This window comes from Pleurodeles waltl, chromosome 5, assembly GCF_031143425.1.
Source record: "Pleurodeles waltl isolate 20211129_DDA chromosome 5, aPleWal1.hap1.20221129, whole genome shotgun sequence".
Classification (NCBI taxonomy): Eukaryota; Metazoa; Chordata; class Amphibia; order Caudata; family Salamandridae; genus Pleurodeles; species Pleurodeles waltl.
The window spans coordinates 570,344,340-570,364,871 of record NC_090444.1 but is presented as its reverse complement, the minus strand read 5'-3'; the positions used below and the strand labels follow the sequence as shown (position 1 = coordinate 570,364,871).

Here is a 20,532-nt window from a genome sequence, read left to right as displayed (position 1 = left end):
CGGCTGTGTCTGCTGCATCCATAGAGGAGCGTTGCTGATTGTTGGAAATGTTTTGACCCTCTTCAACAACCTGTTTTGCTCTTTTTTGTAGATCTTTTGGGAGATGTTCAATGAGATGCTGCATCTCATCCCAGTGGGCTCTGTCGTATCGCGCTAGCAGCGCTTGTGAGTTTGCGATGCGCCACTGGTTTGCTGCCTGGACAGCGACCCTCTTCCCGGCTGCATCGAACTTTCTGCTTTCTTTATCTGGGGGAGGTGCATCCCCAGAAGTGTGTGAATTTGCCCGTTTTCTGGCAGCCCCTACCACCACAGAATCTGGTGGCAGCTGAGAGGTGATGAATACAGGGTCCGTAGGAGGCGCCTTATACTCTTTGTCCACTCTAGGCGTTACTGCCCTACTTTTAACTGGCTCCTTGAAGCTCTCCTTTGCATGGCGTAGCATGCCTGGGAGCATAGGCAGGCTTTGGTAGGAGCTGTGGGTGGAGGAGAGGGTGTTAAATAAAAAGTCATCCTCTACTTGTTCAGAGTGTAGTTCCACATTATGGAACTGAGCTGCTTTAGCCACCACTTGTGAATAGGCTGTGCTGTCCTCAGGTGGTGATGGCCTAGTTGGGTATGTGTCTGGGCTGTTATCAGACACTGGTGCATCGTACAAGTCCCACGCGTCTTGATCTTGGTCGTCGTGGCTCATGGCGGTGTGAGCTGGCGAATGTGACGGGGTGTAAGTTGGCGAAGCCGGAGTTACAGGTGGAGGCGAGGGAGGAGGTGTTACCGTCTTTGCTGTTTGTTGCTGAGGAGCCTCTCGTGCTACAAACTGAAGTGTTCTCTTTCTTTTGACAGGTGGAAGGGTACTGAACTTCCCTGTCCCCTGCTGAATAAAGATACGCTTTTGCGTGTGATCCACTTCAGTGGATTGCAGTTCCTGTTCGAATCTGTGTCTTTTCATTTGTGAAGACATAGAATGTTCTTCAGTATAGGAGCCTGAAACTGGGTCTGTTGGTGCTTTTTTCGGCTCCGAAAACCCTGTTGTTTGTTTTTTCGGCTCCGAGGTAACCTTCCTCTTCTTTTGTGCCGAAAAATCTTGGCCTCTATGGTCTTCGGCGCCACTGTCTCAGCGTCGATCCGTGTCGACACCGAACTCTCGGTGTCGATGCTTCTCTTTAGCACTCTCTCGGTCCTGAGGAGGCTGCGTGCCGGTGTCTCGACCGGAGTCGGACGATCTCGACACTGAATGGGCCTTTTTCGGTGCCGATTGTTGGTCACCGTGAATTTGGGTTGAGCCATGGTCGGTTGGCAGTGGCGTCCCCTGGGCCTTTTTGCCTTTTTTAATTTCTGATCTCGACGTCTTACTCACAGTTTTTGTATTGTCGAGTTCGTCGGAGTCTGAATCCTGGATGGAAAAGGATTCCTCCTGTTCCTCTTCTGTCTCGAACTGTCGATGCTCCTTTGGCGTGGACGCCATCTGCAGTCTTCTCGCTCGACGGTCGCGCAGAGTTTTTCGGGACCGGAACGCCCGACAGGCCTCACAGGATTCTTCGCTGTGCTCGGGTGACAGGCACAGGTTACAGACCGAGTGTTGGTCCGTATAGGGATATTTGTTGTGGCATTCAGGGCAGAATCGAAACGGGGTCCGTTCCATCGGCGTTGTTCTCCACGCGGTCGGGCCGACTAGGCCCCGACGGTGTGCCGAAATCTACCCCGAAGGGCACCGAAGCGCTTCGATGTTCAATGCGTCGTCGTATGTGTTTATCTCGAACCGGATCGCAACGATACCGTCGAAAATCTTCCGTTTTCAGCTATCTTTCCGTTCCGAAACTCGGAGCGACAGGAACAAGTCCGAACCCGATGGCGGAAAGAAAACAATCGAAGATGGAGTCGACGCCCATGCGCAATGAGCACAGAAGGAGGAGTCACTCGGTCCAGTGACTCGAAAACACTTCGAAGAAAAACAACTTGTAACACTCCGACCCAACACCAGATGGCGAGCTATGCAGACCATGTGTATCTACAGCGACAGATGCCATCGAACTAAAGATTTACCTGCGAACAGGAGGTTCATGATCCTCTGTTGTGCCTCTGGTTTGGGGCCTATCAGGCAAAGCCAAGATAAACATCTGGCACATTCCATGGACATCTCCATGAGCCGCTAAATCTGAGCCATCCTCAGCCGTGCTAATTTGATGAGCTACTAGGTCTCCTTCTTACAGCATCTCTTGAAAATCCTGTATCCTCTCTGGGTAGTTTTTTTTTTTGGTGCAAATCTAGATAGTAAATTCCAGGGAGACCGTTCACCTACCCAGAAGTGCTGATGCACTTGATATTTTCACAAACGAGTACCCCAAAGGCTTTTGGGCCATCTTGGCGAGAGATTAACAGAAAACAAGGGTCCTCTAACAGATGAATGAGAAGAAGCTGACGACACTGCAGCTGAAGGACTACTCTGTATGGTTTTGGCTGTAGGTGAACCATGCCCGACATTGATTGAGGGGGTATCGATGTCGACACAAGCCTCGTATACAAGGCAGTCTTAGGCGGTGAGTGATACTTCAACATCATACAATTTATTGGCGTCTATGGAGAGCGTGACAGTGTCTCGACATCAGGTGTTGTCTGGATACCACAGACGGAGACAGGATACGGGAAGTATGGCTCAATGTCAAACAGCATCTGTGTGCCATTGATGGCGATTTCGAAGGCTGTCTTGACGTCGATGACTTGTAGCCGTAGATGTGATCTTTGTCGTCAGGAGTTGCCTATGTCGATAGGCTATTAACCACCCTTAATGGAGTCTCAGCACGACAGTGTTGGCTCAATGACAATTGGTTAGTAACCGTCAGAGACTGCTCCGACATGTGTCGACAATGAACGACGACATGCAACCTTTTGACATCATTTCCCACGAAGGTCCTGTGTGCTGCCGTCGACGGAGGAACTTCTGGTGTTCGCAGCATCTGTTGACATCGTTGATGCGATGCGGATGGTGCAGGCACTCTCAACATTGATCCAGCTACCAATGGGGAACAAAGGAATTTTCCTACCTTTAGAGGTGGATCTTGCACATCGTTTTTCCTTTGTTTCCGAGTTTCTGTGACTGGAGACCTTTTTGTGAAAAGAGGTGGACCTGGATTGTCTAAAATGGTCTTTTCTCTCTTGGAGGCCATGGAGGTGAATCTTTTCTCTGTGTTTCAAAGTTTGTTGGAAAGTGGTGGAAGTGTCTGCAGGTCCCAGGAAGATGTGTCAGGCAGACATACAATGCAGATTGAATGAGGGTCAGTCGGCTTTCTTTTTGCCACAGGCAAAGCATTTGACAAAGATGGCATATTTTTACAGGAAAATAAGAAATTCATTTAAGAAAAATAACTATTTTCACTCTAAATGTAACAAGATGTTGAGTGAAGTTAGTTTCAAGTAGCAATATTCTAGCAGCAAAAGAAACCAGAAAATGAGAGTACAATGCTCCAGGGTGCTCACTGAAAGAGCCAGAAAAAAGAACCAACCTGTCACCTCTGGAGCATGATGGGATACCAGAGGTCCTGGAGGTCTAGGAAGCATGTTTGCATCAAAGCACAGCCAAAGAATACTGACAATCTATTGCCTAACAAGGCCTGTGCATTTTCCTAGTTTTTTCTTCAATAAAGTATGTGTTTTGCACGTTTTTCTTTTTCTTTCTGATTTTACAGAAATGTTTGAATCTGGTAAGATGTTTAGTCAAGAAAACCTTAACATAAATCAGGCATTTTTTTTGCCTTTAATATAGGCTGCATAGATGAATATATATATATATATATATATACACACACACACACACACACACACACACACACTTATGGAAAATGTTACTTACGCAGTGTACATCTGTTCGTGGCATGCAGTTCTGTAGATTCACATACTTTGCACAAGTTCGAGTGACTCCTCTTGGTGATAGTGCGCATGGGCATAGAGTCCTTTGTTAGATTGTATATATATATATATACACACACACACACACACACATATATACACACACACAGATGTCCACGAACTGAATATACATATTTACATTAAAAAAATATCACATCGGCTTCTGGGGAGGGAAGGCGCATATGAATCTGCAGCACTACATGTCAGGAACAGGTGTCCACTGGTTAAGTGACATTTTCAGTTCAATGGTGTGTAGCTGCAGATGCACATGCTTTGCATAGACTGAAAAGCAGTCCCCTCCTAGAATAAGCGGTGGCTAGCCTGTAGGAGTTGGAGTAGTTTGAAATAGTGTTTTAAGCACTGCTTGACCAACAGCTGCTTGTTGGCGAGATAGCAACATCCACACATTAATGTTTAGTAAATGTGTGTGGTTTGGACCATGTGGCCGTTTTGCATATGTCTGCCATTGGTATATTTCCTAAGAATGCTATTGAAGCTCCTTTCTTTCTAGTAGAATGTGCTTTGGGAGTTACTAATAGTTGCCTTTTAGCTTTAAGATAGCAAGCTTGAATACACTTTACTATCCATCTGGCCAATCTTTGTTTTGAAATAGGATTACCCTTTCGAGGCTGTTGAAGCCACAAAATGTTGTTTAGATTTTCAAAAATCTTTTATTCTGTCTATATAATAAATGGGAGCTCTTTTGAGATCAAGAGTGTGGAGAGCTCTTTCAGCAACTGCATCTTGCTGTGGAAAGAAGACTGGCAATTCCACTGACTGATGTGAAATTGTGAAACCACTCTGGGTAGGAATTTTGGATTTGCCCTATGTACTATTTTGAGTTTGTGAATTTGGATGAAGAGTTCATCCAAAGTGAAAGCTTGAATTTCACTAACTCTCCTTACGGAAGTAAATGCTACCAGGAAAGCAATTTTCCATGAGAGAGATTGAAGAACGCAAGAATGCATGGGTTCAAATGGTGGTCCCATAAGCCTTGTGACCACAATGTTAAGGTTCCAGACAGGAGCTGGTGGAGCTCTAGGTGGAATAACTCTTAAGGCCTTCCATAAAAGCTTTTATGACAGGAATTCTAAATAGAGGTATGCTGTCTGTTTTGGAGGTAGGCTGATATTGCTGCTAGATTAATTTTAACAGATGAATATGCAAGGTTTGCCTTTTGTAAGCAAAGCAAATAAACAATATCCTGTACTGATGCTATAAGTGGATCAATGTTTTTAGGCTGACAGTAGTACACAAAACGTTTCCATTTAGCTGCTTCTCTTAGAAAGTTCTTACATTCTGACGGAGGCTGTAGATATCCAAATGCTACGACCACAGGAGCCAAATAGACAGGGGAGCACGATGGGATTGGGATGTCTGATTTGACCTTTGTTCAGAGTTAATAGGTCTGGTCTGTTTGGAAGCTTGTGATGTGGTACTACAGACAGTTCCAACAGTGTTGTGTACCAGTGTTGACATGCCCACGTGGGAGCTAGGAGTATGATAGTGAGGGAGGTGCGACAGATTTTGTTGACCAGAAATGGAACTAGTAGGAGAAGGAGGAAAGCGTAAGCAAATATTCCTGACCAACTGAGCCATACAGGATTGCCCTTGGATTGAGGGTGTGGGTAGCTGAATGCGAAGTTTGGGCTTTTTGCGTTTGCTTGTTGCGAAAAGGTCCATGTCTGGTGTTCCCCACATGTAAAAGTACTGTGGAATTACTTGTGGGTGAATCTCCTATTTGTGTATCTGGGGGTCTGCTAGTTGGTTGTGTATCCCTAGGATTTACTCTGCTAGAAGTTGAATGAGATTGTGAATTGCCCATTTCTAAATTGTCTGTGCCAGAAGGGACAATTGGGATGAGTTTTAACCCCACACCCCCACCCCTCGTTTTTGCACATAATACATTGTTGTCATGTAGTCTGCTCTTATTAACATAGTCTTGTGCACGCCATGTGGCTGGAATGCTTTGAAAGCTAGGAATACTGCTAACAATTGCAAATGGTTTATGTGGTAAGTCTGCTGGACTGAGTCCCATTCTCCCTGTACATTTAGAATGTTGAGATGGGCTCCCCAACCCATCATTGATGCATCAGTGGTGATTATGGTCTGTGGCACAGAGTCCTGAAATGGCTGCCCTTTTGATAAGTTGGTGTGATTCCACCACTGCAGTTGTAAGTGTGGCGGTCCAACAACACTAGATCGTGAAGTTTACCCTGTGCCTGAGGCCATTGTTGCGAGAGACACTGTTGTAGAGGTCTCATTTTTAGACGTACATTGGGTACTATTTCTATGCACGATGCCATAATTCCCAATACTTTCATGATAAACCTTAATGTGTAAGTTTGATTGTATTGTAGGTGTGATACAAGATTGTGGAAGGCTTGAATTCTTTGTGGGTTTGGGTACACTAATGCTGACCGTGTTTAGAATTGCTCCCAGATATGGTTGTATCCGCGCTAGTTTGAGATTAGATTTTTGGTAATTGATTGAGAACCCTAGACTGTGTAGGGTATCGATTGTGTATTGTGTGCGCTGTGGACAGGTTTGAATGGTGCTGGCTTTTATGAGCCAGTCGTCCAGATAGGAAACAACAAGTATATATGTTGCCTTCTGAGGTATGCTGCAACCACTGCGAGGCATTTGGTGAATACCTTTGGAATGTTGTTACCCCAAAGAGTAGCACTTTGAATTGGTAGTGCTTGCCATCACAAATCTTAAGTATTTGCGATGTGCTCGATGTAAGGGAATATGTAAGTAAGCATCTTTTAGATCTAATGCGGTCATGTAGTCCTGTTTTTGTGGTAAGGGAATGACATTCCGATGAGTGACCATGGGGAAGTGCTCTGAGAGAATGTACTGATTGAGGGGGCCGAGATCCAGGATTGGTCTGAGTGTACCATCCTTTTTTGGTATGAGAAAGTATAGAGAATATACTCCTGTCCCTTGTTGAGGTATAGGTATGATCTCTATTGCATCCTTGAGTAGAAGTGATTGTACTGGTTTTAACAAAGGGCAGTGTTTTAGAGAAAGTCTGTGCGAGCAAGGGGGATTGTTTGGTGGAGTAGAGATGGGATTTGGGAAATAACCATTGTGGATAATTGACAGCATCCATTGATCTGATGTAATGTTGTGCCATTAGTGGTAGAAATGTTCCAGTCTTCCTCCCACAGGAGATGTATACTGTGCGGGGATGTGGGAAAGTCACTGTTTTGATGAGGTGGAAGCACCTCTTGTGGCAGTGGATTTCCCTCTACCTCCAAAGTTGTTTCCTCTGTAGGATCCTCTGAAAGATCATCTGGAGTGATTGGAGTGATATTGTTGACCCATTGGTATATTTCCTAAAAAAGCCATTGTTGCACCCTTCTTTCTTGTAGAATGTGCTTTAGGAGAGATTAAAAGTTGTCTTTTTGCTTTGACATAACATGTTTGTATACATCTAACAATCCATGTTGCTAAACCTGGTTTTGATATAGGATTGCCTGTATGTGGTTAGTTGGAAAGCAAAAAAAAGTTGCTTTGTTTTCCTAAACTGTTTAGTTCTCTCTATATAGTGCATAAGAGCTCTTTTTATATCTAAGGTATGAAGAGCTCTTTCTGCCACAGAATCTGGCAGTGGAAAGAAGACTGGCAATTCCACTGTTTGATTAATGTGAAAAGGAGATACTACTTTTGGTAGAAATTTTGGATTTGTTCTTAGTACAACCTTATGTTTGTGTACTTGGAAAAAAGGTTCTTCAAGACTGAATGCTTGTATTTCACTAACTCTTCTTAAAGAAGTAATAGCCACAAGGAAGGCAACCTTCCATGTTAAAAATTGAATTTGGCAAGACTGTATGGGTTCAAAAGGTGGTCCCATAAGTCTTGTAAGTACAATATTTAAATTCCATGATGGAACTGGTGGTGTTCTGGTGGAATGACGAGTTTTAATCCCTCCATGAAGGCTTTGATTACAGGAACTCTGAATAAAGAAGTATGTTTAATAGTTTGTAATTATACAGATATTGCAGTAAGGTGTATTTTTATGGAGGAAAAGCCAAATTTGATTTCTGTAAGTGAAGTAAGTAATACATAATATCTTGTATAGATGCTATAAGTATCTATGGTCTTAGATTGACAATAGTAGACAAATCTTTTCACTTGTTTGGGTAGCACTGTCTAGTAGTGGGTTTTCGTGCTTGTTTATCGACTTCCATACCGTCCGATGGAAGATTTAAGTATCCAAATTGTATGGTTTAAGGAGCCAAAATCGCTAGATTGAGAGCATTGGGTTAAGGATGCCGGATTTGTCCTTTGTTTTGATGTGTCTGGTCTGTTTGGGAGTTTGGAGTGAGGTACTACAGATAGTTCTAGTAGTTTCACGTACCAAGGCTGACGTGCCTACGTTGGTGCTATGAGTAGCATGTTGAGTGACGTTTGCCGCAACTTGTTGACCAGAAATGGAAGGAGTGGGAGAGGGGGGAAAAGCGTAAGCAAATATCCCTGACCAATTGATCCATAGAGCATGTCTGGATGCAAAGTTTTGGAATTTTGTGTTTGCTTGTTGCAAATAGATCGGTCTGGTGTCTCCTACACCTCTCCCCCACCCCCCTTGAAAATACTTTTGAACTACTTGGGGGTGAATCTTCCATTTGTGTGTTTGTTGGTGATTTCTGCTGAGGACATCTGCTAAGTGATTGTCTATTCCTGGAATGTATTGTGCTATTGGGTGTATTTGATCATTTCCAAATTGTTTGGGCTAGAAAGGACAGTTGAGATGAATGTGTCCCTTCCTGTTTGTTGAGCTAATACATGGTTGTCATGTCTGTCTTTATGAGAACGTTCTTCTGTTTGAGAAGAGGTTGAAATGCTTTTAGGGCAAGGAATACAGCTAATAATTATAAGTGGTTTATGTGTAGCTGTTTGTTTGACATCCCATTGCCCTTGAATGGTGTGATTGTTTAGGTGAGCTCCCCATCCAATCATTGATGCAACTGTTGTAATCATGGTCTGAGACACAGGGTCTTGAAACTACTGCTCCTTCATTAAATTGCGATTCCACCATTGAAGGGACATATGTGTTTGGCAGTCCATCAACACTAGATCTTGAAGATGACTGTGTGCCTGTGACCATTGTTGTGCAAGTCACTGTTGTAAGGGCCTCATGTTTAATCTTGCATGTGGGACTATTGCTATGCAAGATCCATCATTCCTAAGATTTTCATGATAAATCAGTGTATTGTTGATTTGGCTGTATGAGTGGAATTTGATTTTGGAATGCTTACATCCTTTGGATATGCTAGAGCTAGTTGAGTTTTTAGGACAGCACCTAGATATGGGTGTACTTGTGCTGGTAGAAGGTGTGACTTTTGGTAGTTTATAGAAAACCCTAGTGTGTGCAGCGTTTCTATCACATAACGTGTACATTTTTGGCATTGTGTACGGTTGTTTGATTTTATTAGCCAATCGTCTAGATATGGAAAGACATGAATGTGTTGTCTTCTTAAGTATGCTGCCACTACCGCTAGACACTTTGTGAATACCCTTGGAGCTGTTATGCCAAAAGGTAACGCTTTGAACTGGTAGTGTTTTCCTTGTATGACAAATCTGAGGTATTTTCTGGGAGCTGGGAGGATGGGTATTTGGAATAGCTCTAGAGCTTTTAGGTCTAGAGCTATCATTAAATCTTGTTTTTGTAGCAGTGGAATAACCTCCTGCAGAGTTACCATGCGAAAATGTTCTGACAAGATGTAGAAATTGATGGGCCTGAGGTCTAATATTGGCTTGAGGGTGTCATCTTTTTTGGGAATTAGGAAGTATATTGAGTATACCCCTGTTCCTTCTGGGACTGTGGAACTAATTCTATTGCTTGTTTGAGTAGTAGAGCTTGAACCTCCTGTTGTAACAGTACTGTATTTTCTGTGGATAACTTGTGATATCTTGGTGGAATATTTGGAGGGGTGTTTATCAATTCTAGGCAATAGCCATTGCGGATAATTGATAATACCCAGTTGCCTGTGGAGATATTTTGCCAATGAGAGTGGAACTGCTGTAGTCTTCCCCCCACAGGAGATGTGTGGAGTGGAAGGGAGGAAAGGAAGTCACTGCTTTGGTTGCGTTGCTGGCTGTTTAGAGGTTTTGAATTTACCTCTATTTCTAGAGTACTGACTTCTATGTTCCTCTAAACCCACCTCGTTGGTACTTGGTTTGACATGGTTGCTTTATTTGTGAGGTAGAAGCCTCGGAGGATTGTGCTCTAAAACCTCCTCGAAACTGAGGCTTATGAAATGACCCCCTATATGGTGTGGTGTACAAAGCACCCATTGCTTTATGAGTCTTTTCATAATTTCTCAATTTTAGTGTCCACTTCTGGGCCAATGGGTGCTTTTTATCAAAAGACATGTTGAGCACAGCCTGTTGCACTTCTGGTTTAAAACCAGAGGAGCGTAGCCATGCATGTCTTCTGATTGTAATGGCTGTGTTAACATTCCTTGCAGCTCTATCAGCAGCATCAAGGGATGGGGACTGCTGTCTGCGCCTGCTCTTCTTCAGTGACGTCGAGGTGTTCAATGCTGTTCAACGCCATTTGAAGTCTTCTTGCTCTTCGACCTCAGTCTTTTTTGATCGAAACGATTGACAGGTCTCACAGTTTTTCTCCCAATGGTCTGGAGAAAGGCACAAGTTGCAAACCAAATGCTGGTCTGTATAGGGGTACTTCGCGTGGCACAGAGGGCAGAATCGGAATTGAGCCCGATCCAGCAGGCTCTCTACGCGGTAGGCCCGAATAGGTCCGAGTTGGGGGCGTGCGCCCCGAAGGGCGAACAAAAGTGATTTTCCGACAGTACTACCGGTTCGATGCTAGATGAAGAACGTGATCGAACAATACAGACGAAAAGGAAGGTTTTCTAAAGTATCCAAATCGAAATCTCGGAGCGTGAGGAAACGCGTTCAAACCCGACAGCAGAAAGAAAACAATCTAACAATGGAGTCGATGCCCATGCACAACGGAAACGAGAGGAGGAGTCACTTGATCCCGTGACTCGTAAAAGACTTCTTTGAAGAAAAAAACGTGTAACACTCCGAGCCCAACACTAGATGTCGCAATGGATATGCACAGCATGTGTATCTGCAGCTACACATGCCATCGAACATATATATACACACACACAGACATATTTAATTAATATGTGCTCCGGGGCACCAGGGGCAAATGGGTGGGAATTTCCATTGCTTATGACTATTGAGAAGGATCCCCTGGAAGAGAACATTAGTTGCTTTGCCAAATATTTAGTCCATGATATATAATGTGACTATCTTCAAAGTATGTACATTACAAAATCCACCAGTGCTAACCTTTCTACCATTACAGGACTATCCACAGCAGAAAGTTTGTTAAATGAGGTTGGAGAGTTGAAAGGTGTTCCACTGTCTGTGTCCCTGGAGCTGTCCAGGCAGTTTCCATCAAGGGACGTTCTAGACTGCAAGCCACTCGAATTTCTGTTTATGTCTGGCATGCTCTAGAAGAAAAAAAAAATAATAATAATAATGATCACGATCAGAACAAAGAAAGTGCACCAATATGCCTTTTCTAAATGAAGGTTTTCCCATGAGGCAGACAAATCAAAATTACCCTCTTTTTCTTTTGTATTACTTCTGCCGGTAGATATTGATAGAGTTGTTTTTTCTTCACATGAGTCGCCTCAATCTTCATTCCCTCTTTCAACATGTTAACATTGGATGCTTGCCTATAAACTTAAAAGCAAAACAGTATGAATGTTAAACAATTTTAATACCCTAAAATCCTAAACTCTAGCAACTCCATTTTGAACACTTTCGAAGTAACTCAGAAGATTTCTCTTGCAATTGCTCAAGGCAGCCAAAGTTTAAGCTTATTATATATTACCAGTCAGGAGATTACTTCTAGGTCGTTATTTATAGGGACAGATAACAAAGCCTGACGCAAACAGAGCCCTACCCGCTACCCTAACCGATAACTACCCAGGAGTGTCCACCCCTAGAACAATATTGGTATAAAGGTATCTAGCTGTAGTTAAAGTTCAAGGAGATAGTAATTCCTCAGATTATTTGCTTGCTAATAACTTTGGCACTATTTGACAAATCTCCATGAAACTTTTCATGCCAATTAGACAAAGGAGTAAGTCTGCAAAGGTTGTGGTGATCTGTTAAGTTAGTATGCTCCAGCTTCCATGCACTTTTCCAAGGATTCCTTTGTGCACAGCCTAGCCTGGGTCCCCAGCACTCCGTCCTGCATTGCCCAACTTGCTGAGATGAAATCTGACGTCATGGGACCCCCCTTTGTGACTCTGAGTCCTCAGATCTTCCAAGTGCCTGTGCCGGTACTTCTGCGGGTGCTGCCTGCTTCTGCGGGGGCTCTGAGTTGCTGCGCGCCCCCTCTGTCTCCTTCTCCAAGGGGCGACGTCCTGGTCCTTTTTGATCCCCAGCAGCACCCAAAATCCTCAACTGCAACTCTTGCAGCTAGCAAGGCTGGTTTGCGGTATTTCTGCCTGGAAACACTTCTGCAACCTCAGGTACACCGTGGGACATCTTCCATCCAAAGGAGAAGTTCCTGGCCCCTTTCGTTGTTGCAGAATCTTCGGCTTCTTCCACCCAGAGGCAGCCTTTTGCACCTTCATCTGGGGTTTAGTGGGCTCCTGCCCCCCCTGGACAATTGCGTGACTCTTGGACTTGGTCCCCTTCCTTTACAGGTCCTCAGGTCCAGGAATCAGTCTTCAGTGTTTTGCTGGCGCTTGTAGTTCTTGCAGAATCCCCTATCACGACTATTCTGTCATTCTGGGGTAGTAGGGTAACTTTACTCCTACTTTTCACAGTCTTAGGGTGGGGTATTTTGGACACCCTTACTGTTTTCTCACAGTCCAGCAACCATCTACAACCTACCATAGGCCTGGGGTTCATTTGTGATTCACATTCCACTTTGAGTATATGGTTTGTGTTGCCCCTAGGCCTATTTCTACCTATTGCATCCTATTGTGATTCTACATTGTTTGCAGTACTTTTCTTACTGTTACTTACCTGTTTTGGGTTTGTGTACATATCATTTGTGTATATTACTTACCTCCTAAGTGAGGGTATCCTCTGAGATACTACTGGCATATTGTCACTAAAAGAAAGTACTTTTAGTAACTCGGAGTATTGTGTTTTCTTATGATATAGTGCTATATGATACAAGTGGTATAGTAGGAGCTTTGCTTGTCTCCTAGTTCAGCCTAAGCTGCTTTGCCATAGCTACCTCTATCAGTCTAAGCTGCTAGAAACACCTCTATTCTACTAATAAGGGATAACTGGACCTGGCACAAGGTGTAAATACCACAAGGTACCCACGATAAGCAAGGCCAGCCTCCTACATGGACCAAACCATATACTAAGAAAGTGGTATAAGAATGGAGGTGCCCAACCAAAGTAAGTGTGTTAGGATCCCAAACAGAGGAAAATAACTAATCTAACTGGCACCCGGGTACAGAGTTCTCAAGCCACGTGTCTCATAGGCCAACACAGGACCCTCAAGGTTGGATTTTTATGGATTCAGCATCCGTCCCACTGGACCCTAAGGAAACCAGTTAGCAAGGAATGTGGGAGAGTGTCGCCACACGTGGATACACAGAGGACCAGGTACATGGGGTGAAGTGATGTCGGAAACCCTCATTTAAGTCAATGGATGCCTCAGTGGTCTAGCTGCTGTTGCGACCCGTGGACCAGGGGGGTGGAATCGAAAGGTGGATTTCGGACAAGACAAATCTGAAAAAGGGGACAGTGTCTACACTCAGATTTCCAGGCAGGCAATCCCCACCCTGTTGGAGGTGAGCTTCCTGCAGGACGGTGAAGAAGTTCATCTGCAGAGTCCAGGGGGATGCAGTTGAACACTGGAGTCATTCACAAGCTGTCCCACGGTGGTTGCCAAATTGCAGGAGGGTCAGTAGCCAGCAGGACCACCAACAAGCCTTGGCAAATGCAAATAGTAGTTGCAAGGTCCTAGTGACAACCATTGGAAGAGAGGGCAGGCCTTCAGCAGAAAGGAAAGCCAGCAGGAGTCAATGGAGCCCCACGAGTGACCCACTGGCAGCAGGCACAGGGAGTTGCAGGGAGATCAACAGCACAACAAAACAGGAGTATCACGTCGCATAAGAGCTGCTGAGTGGGAGCTGATCTTGGGGTTGCAGAGTGCTGGGGCTTCTTGGAGCCTGAAAATCTCCTCAGAGGAACAGCAAACAAACCTTGGCAAGTGCAACAGTCACAGGGGTTACATTCCAGTGGCAGCAGTAGGGGCCCACAGTCTCTTAAGTGGATTTGAAGACAAGGGGACCCGAAGAGAACCACCATCTGTGAGCAGAGCCTTTTCGTTGTCCTTGGGACAGCAGGATCCACCAGCCAGTTGTTGTCTTGAGGTGCCTGCGGATGCAAGGGGAGTTACTCCTTTACTCCAAGGAAGATTCCTTCTTGCATGCAGGCAGTATTTGTGCCCGTGGAGGATGCACAGCCACAAATGTTGTAGAAATCTTGCAGGAGCTGGAGAAAATATTGCAGGGGTAGCCCTCCCAATTGGATATAGTCTTGTTTCAGTTCCAAAAGCAGACCAGTAGCAGTTCGAGGCAAAGAGCAGAAGACATCTTGCAGAGAGTTCTTGCTCGACGAATCTCAGGAGCGACCTTCTGGGGAGCTCTTAAGTAACCCAAAAAGGGGTGAGGTCACTCTCTGCAGTGACCCACCTATTAGAGGGGGTCAGGGATGTCACCTACCAGGCCTAACTAATCAGATGCTCCCAGGGGCCTCCGCCTACTATTGTATCCAAGATGGCAAAATCAACCAGCCACCTGGCAGAGGTCTGTGCCCCTCAGGTGGGGGAGGAGAGAGGCTCCCCCCCCCCTCCCCCCAATCCTTTGTGGGGTTTTTTCACCAGAGCGGGAACCAGATGTTCCTAAATTGGTGTAAACCGGTTTATGCAAGGAGGGCACCAAATGTGCCCTTCAAAGCAGTCTGGTGGTGCTCATAGCCCACCCCAGCCCAGAGTCCCCTATTTCAAAGGGAGACGTGGTCACACCTCTCCCTTGCAGAAAATCCTTTTTTCTGCCTTCTGCTGCTTGAGTTAGGCTCATCAGCAGGAGGGCAGAACAGTGTCTGGGGTCAGCAGCAGTGTGGGCCATCAGCCAGACCCCGTGAGGCTGTACAGGGAGAACGGGGGGGGATCCTCCAAGGAACCCTCATACTATATGGGATCATGCAGCTAGCCCTAGAATCGGTGCAGTTGCATGATTCGAACATGTTTGATACCAACCATGCCTAGGATCGGAGACGCCATTATGTAGTTGGATCACTTGTGTTGACCAGTGTCCACTACATACCTTAAGATGGTTTCCCTGCACTTACAAAGCCCAAGGGAATGGAGTCTGGGGGTTTGTAGGGATACCCTGCTCATACAGGCGTACCCTCAAAACTTAGGGACACTGGTCTGAAGGACCTACAAGAAGGTTTACTTAGTGTCTAAGTAGTGTGACCATGATATAAGGCAAGCCTTCTAGTTGCAGTGAAAGATGCATGCACCATTTCATGCAGGCTACAGTGGCAGACATACAGACAGTTTGCATGGGCTCCCAAGGGTGGTACAATACATGCTGCAGCCCATGGGAGTCCCATGGTGTACCAATGCCATGGGTACCAAAGTACCATGGACTTACAAGGGTGCACCAGTATGCCAATTGTGGGAGTAAAGGTTTACCAGCAACCAAATCTAGAGGACAGCGCACAGGCACTGGGTTCCTGGATAGCAGGATCCCATTGTACTACAGTCAAAACATATCAGACAAAAGTGGGGGTAACTATGTCAGAAAGATGCTACTTTCCAGCACTAACATTATGCATTATTCTTTTAATGCCACTCCACGGAGCACAGAAAGAAGCTATCACAAAAGAAACATTCCAGAACAGAACATTCAATACATATAAGAGGTCCATGCAGCTAGTAATCTGCCCCTTTTAAAAGCCGAATTGGTTCCTCCCATTAGAACTAATGTAGATAAGGAATCCTCTGAAACTGAAAAGTATCAAACAGATCTCATATTAGACAAACATTTGGCTATTCGAGAATAAAATAAAAAGGTAATTAAAAAAACTAGCTAATGCAGAACTAAATTACAAAAAAATAACCAGAATTCCATCTTAATTTTCCCACTCTTCTCTTTTCTTGTGTGTTTTATTATATATCCATTACACAGGGAAGGGAAGGTGGGATAATGTTAGCCTCAGTGTCTTTAATGAAATTCTGATTCTCTTGGTATTTAATTTAGAGAATCGCTATTTTATTACAAGATGGGAGGCTACCATTGTGCATGTTGGTAGCCCCTCAACATCAGACATGCTCAATTGGCTTAGAGTCAATCTTCACAAAAGTGGAGAAATTAGACCAGTCCGCTGCTCTAAAATATCATCCAGTCTGTCACCTTTAAAAAAAGGATTTACAAGCAATTGCACCCCTCAGAGTGAGCTTGAAATTTATGCAAATCAACACCAGCTAGTTGCATAGTCCATTTCACCCATTTAGCAATCGTAACCGTGGTAACTGCTTTGAAGGGTTTTACAGACAAAAATCAAGAGGTGGTCAGTATCATCAGGGCAAAATTCACTCATTCTGGAGTTGTACTCCTTCATCCAATACACAACACAAAGCTTTCAGCAAAAATCGAAATTTGGGTAAATAAAAATTGTCTGACAGTTTTTGTTCTTATAGTAACCTCAAAGTACCCTAAAAGGCATTATAAACTCTTACTTACTTCCAAAGCTTTAAGGTCTGATACTCAGACAAGATATTAAGCAAAGGCCAACTTCAAAGAAAGTCTTTACAGATCTAAATACCTTTTACCCAGCTAAGATGAAAACTGAGGACTAAATTAAAATAAAACGTCCCATAGAGTATTATACCTAGGCCGTCTCCTCAACCTAATACTTTAGGGCACTCTGCGAACCAAGTGCCATATGTACGAACACATTTTCCCATAGACACAGAATGGGTAAACCCCTTTGATACATCTGGCCCCAAATTATTTTTCTTACAATCGAGCCACTGACTAAACTAGGCCCTGCAGAGATCGCAGACCTATAGCAGTCCCTTTCCAGCTCCAACATATCCATGTATTCCAAATTCCTTTATCTGTAGTGGATACCTGGAGCCCAGGACTCCTCCAGGTGTTCCTCAGCTCTTTCTGAAAGGCCCGACATCTCTCTAGATCTCCTGAAACTCTCCAAGCAAGAAGGCTGAAAGTCCTTGTTAAAAAAAAAAAAAAAAAAACACAATTAGAGGATGTTCCTCTCTATCTACGTTTTGCAATAGGCCTTGCACAGTAGGAAGAAAAAAGGGAATGTCGCAATGTAGCTCCAAGGTCACTGGAAACCATGCCTTTGAGACCCAAAACTGAGTCATTCGAACAAGTGAGCACCTCTCCTGCCTGACCTTCTGAAGAAATCTTGTAAAGTTGAAATGTCAGCCTGCTGGCAAAGATCCAACTCCAGTGGGCCCCAGATCTGAGACAGACTCCTGAAACAGTCTGTTCAGCTTCCAGTCCCTGAAATCATCTCCTAGAAACCTTGAATGCCAGTCTGCAGTAACATTTGTCTTCCCGGGCAAATACAGCTGCTTTCAGGCTGATTGTGTGTTCCCAACAAAACACCCAAAGTTTGTTGATGGATAGGCCTAAGGATCTTGTTCCACCCAAGCAATGTATACACGCTATATACAGAAACATTGTCCATTTTTAACAGACATGCTCTTTTGCCCTGCAAGCAATCTTTGAAACTCATAAGTGCACAAAGACCTGCTGCCAACTCTAAACTTATATGATGCAACCTCTCTGTGTGACCACAAGCCACCAGTATCCTGAGGAGCCAACTAGCACCCCAACCGGTTAAGCTTTCATCAGCCTACAAAATGAAGTCTGTTGAGCATCCAAAGATCGTCCTGCCATTCCAAGCTTACAAATTTTCCAAACACCAACTCTAATCTGGCCTCCCAATCCAGAAGCACCTTGTCTCCATACCACAATCCTCGCCAAAAGGGCTTTTGCTTTTATCCTCTGCAAAGCCAGATAATGTTATGGGCCTGGAAAGATCGCCTGAATAGATGAAGACAAAAGACCTAGAAGCCTGGCTAGTTCCCTAAGTGTAATAGTCTCTTTTGAAAGCAAATCTTATTTCTTTCAGAATTTTGGCATTCTTTAGCGGTAATATCAGAAACATCCTGGTTTACAATGAAGCCCAAACTATCCAAGAGGGACATGCCCATGTCAAATATTTCAAAATCTGCGCTCTGCATGGAGACATGATGAGTATGTCATCCAAATAAATGGTCATCCATATACCTGGCTCCCTGAGGCAAGATGCTACAGCTCACTGCCTTGATAAACATGGTGCTGAGGAAAGTTCAAAAAAATGGGTACAGAATAGATCGACAATCCCACCAAGTGAATTGGAGGTAAGGTTGATACTCCCTGGCCACGAGAAAGGTAAAGTAGGCATCTTTCAGATCTAACTTTACTAGCCAATCCATCTTTATCAACATGATGCTTAAAAGATGGATCCCGCTCCAACTTGAAATGCCTGCAGACTAGAAACTTGATCAGATCTTAGGTTTATCATGGGCCTCCATCCTTTGTCTCTCTTTTCCACTAGGAACAATGTACTTACATAAACTGTTCTCTAAAGGAACCTGCAGGATGTCTTCTTTCCGCAACAAGATTTGACCTCTTACTCTACAATTTGTTGATGCATTAGTGGTCAAGCTCAGCTCTTGGGGAATCAGATTTTCAGAAAGATCCTTTCAGTCTATTTTGAACCCCCGGACAGTTTTTAAAACCCAAGGATCTTGTGTAATTGTTTCCAGATATAGGGGCCAAAAAAAGTCTGAAACATCCCCCGCCCCACACTTCCCAAAGAAGAAAGTAAAATAGTAGTACTCACCCAGATATCCGGTCAAGCCTTGACCACGTGACCTATTCCATGAAGTGCATGTCCTCTTTGGGGGTAGAAGATTCCAGACTGGTAGCCTCTGCTGAGGCCTTTTGGCTAACTTGTGAAGTGGAAACTCTGGGATGTATGGTCGGCAGAAATTCCCCTTCTGCTGGCCTGTCCAAAAACACTGGGCTAAAGACTTTTTGCCTATTAGACTGCACCCTGTCAAGGGCTATGAATGTTGCAAAATACTTGCTCAGGGTTTTTATCATGTCCCCGCCAAAGAGAAGACCTTTGGGATTTTCAGAAGGCTTTCTCTCAAGATCTCAAAGCTCTGGACTTATTTTCATCAGCACAAATGTGCGCCTCTCAGCATTAAGACTGGGATGCGCAATTCCTGAGGAGGACCAATTAACTCTACCCCTTTCCCCCCCACACCCACCGTCCTTCACTCGCCATCAAAGTAGATCTATATGTAACAGGAGTTCGTTGACATGTGTCTCCTCCAACATGTCAACTAATCTCGCCAGGAGTCCAACCACATTAAGGAGGCGGTACTGGCATGATTTAAGATAACTCTCAAGCCCATTTCTGGGGTCTCTACCAAGCATGAAAAGAAAGGTTATAAGCTCTGGGTCTAAATTACGAGTAATGCATACCTTATGTATAACAGGCTGAGAACATTCAGCCTTTTGCATTTTCCAGGCACCCTTCTGAAGTGGATTCCACATCCATGGTTTAACTTGGATACATGGCCCAGAGGCCACCACTGAGCACTCCTAGCGTGCTGGATATTATCTGGGGAACACATTTCTTCCAAGGGATCTTTTATTACACCCTCAGAGGTAGAAGGGGTATTGCCCTCCATTAAGAGTTCAACCCGGTCAAACTCCCCTTGATCCAAATCTCAAATATATTCATCTAAGGTTTTTGATAAGAGGCTCCTCCTCTGTTTATATCAGAAACTTGAAGGCTGCTTGGGACTCTGAATCCATTGAGCACCTTTCAGTTTTGTGCTGAGTAGCTCATACTCTGCGAGGTGCTTAGGTCTCCCACTCTCTGAGGTGCTTAGACATCCCAACTTTATAGGTGGTATAGCCCCTCTCAATATTGTCAAAATGCTCAGTGTCCGACCTGGCATACATGGCGTGATCTGCCCCAACTTTTTGCCTCCACTTCCCAGGCTGACTGTGTGCTGGACTCTGTTTTTGCTGTTTGTTACTCTGGGCACCTTACTCCTGCTGACCAGTGCTAAAGTGCAAGTGCTCCCTATGTGAAATTGTATGTGTAATTGGCGTTTCCATGATTGGCACATTTGATTTACTAGTAAGTCCCTAGTAAAGTGCACTAGAGGTGCTCAGGGCTGGTTAGTCAAATGCTACTAGTGGCCCTACAGCACTGCCTTTGCTACCCACGAGTAGCCCTGTAAACATGGCTCAGACGTGCCAATGCAGTGTGTGCGTGCAGTTTTTATTTGCACATTCGACCTGGCAACTGTACCCACTTGCCAGGCCCAAACCTTCCCTTGTTATATATGTAAGGCACCCTTAAGGTAGGGCCCTAGGTAGCCCCATGGGGAGGGTGCAGTATATGTTAAAGGCGGGACATGTACTACTGTGTTTTACATGTCCTAACAGGGAAATACTGCCAAATTTGGTTTTCACTGATGCAAGGCCTATCGCT

At 44.5% G+C, this 20,532-nt stretch overlaps 1 protein-coding gene across 1 annotated transcript in view; it reads right to left on the bottom strand.

Annotated features, from left to right (window-relative positions):
* PAPOLG (poly(A) polymerase gamma) overlaps positions 1-20,532 on the bottom strand; it is a 523,629-nt gene that overhangs the window by 111,208 nt on the left and 391,889 nt on the right. Inside the window, exons 16-17 of the mRNA XM_069234379.1 lie at positions 11,510-11,631; positions 11,233-11,396 (exon numbers count right to left, since the gene is read on the bottom strand). Coding sequence (XP_069090480.1) covers positions 11,233-11,396; positions 11,510-11,631 — 286 coding nt within the window. The remainder of the gene's footprint in view (positions 1-11,232; positions 11,397-11,509; positions 11,632-20,532) is intronic.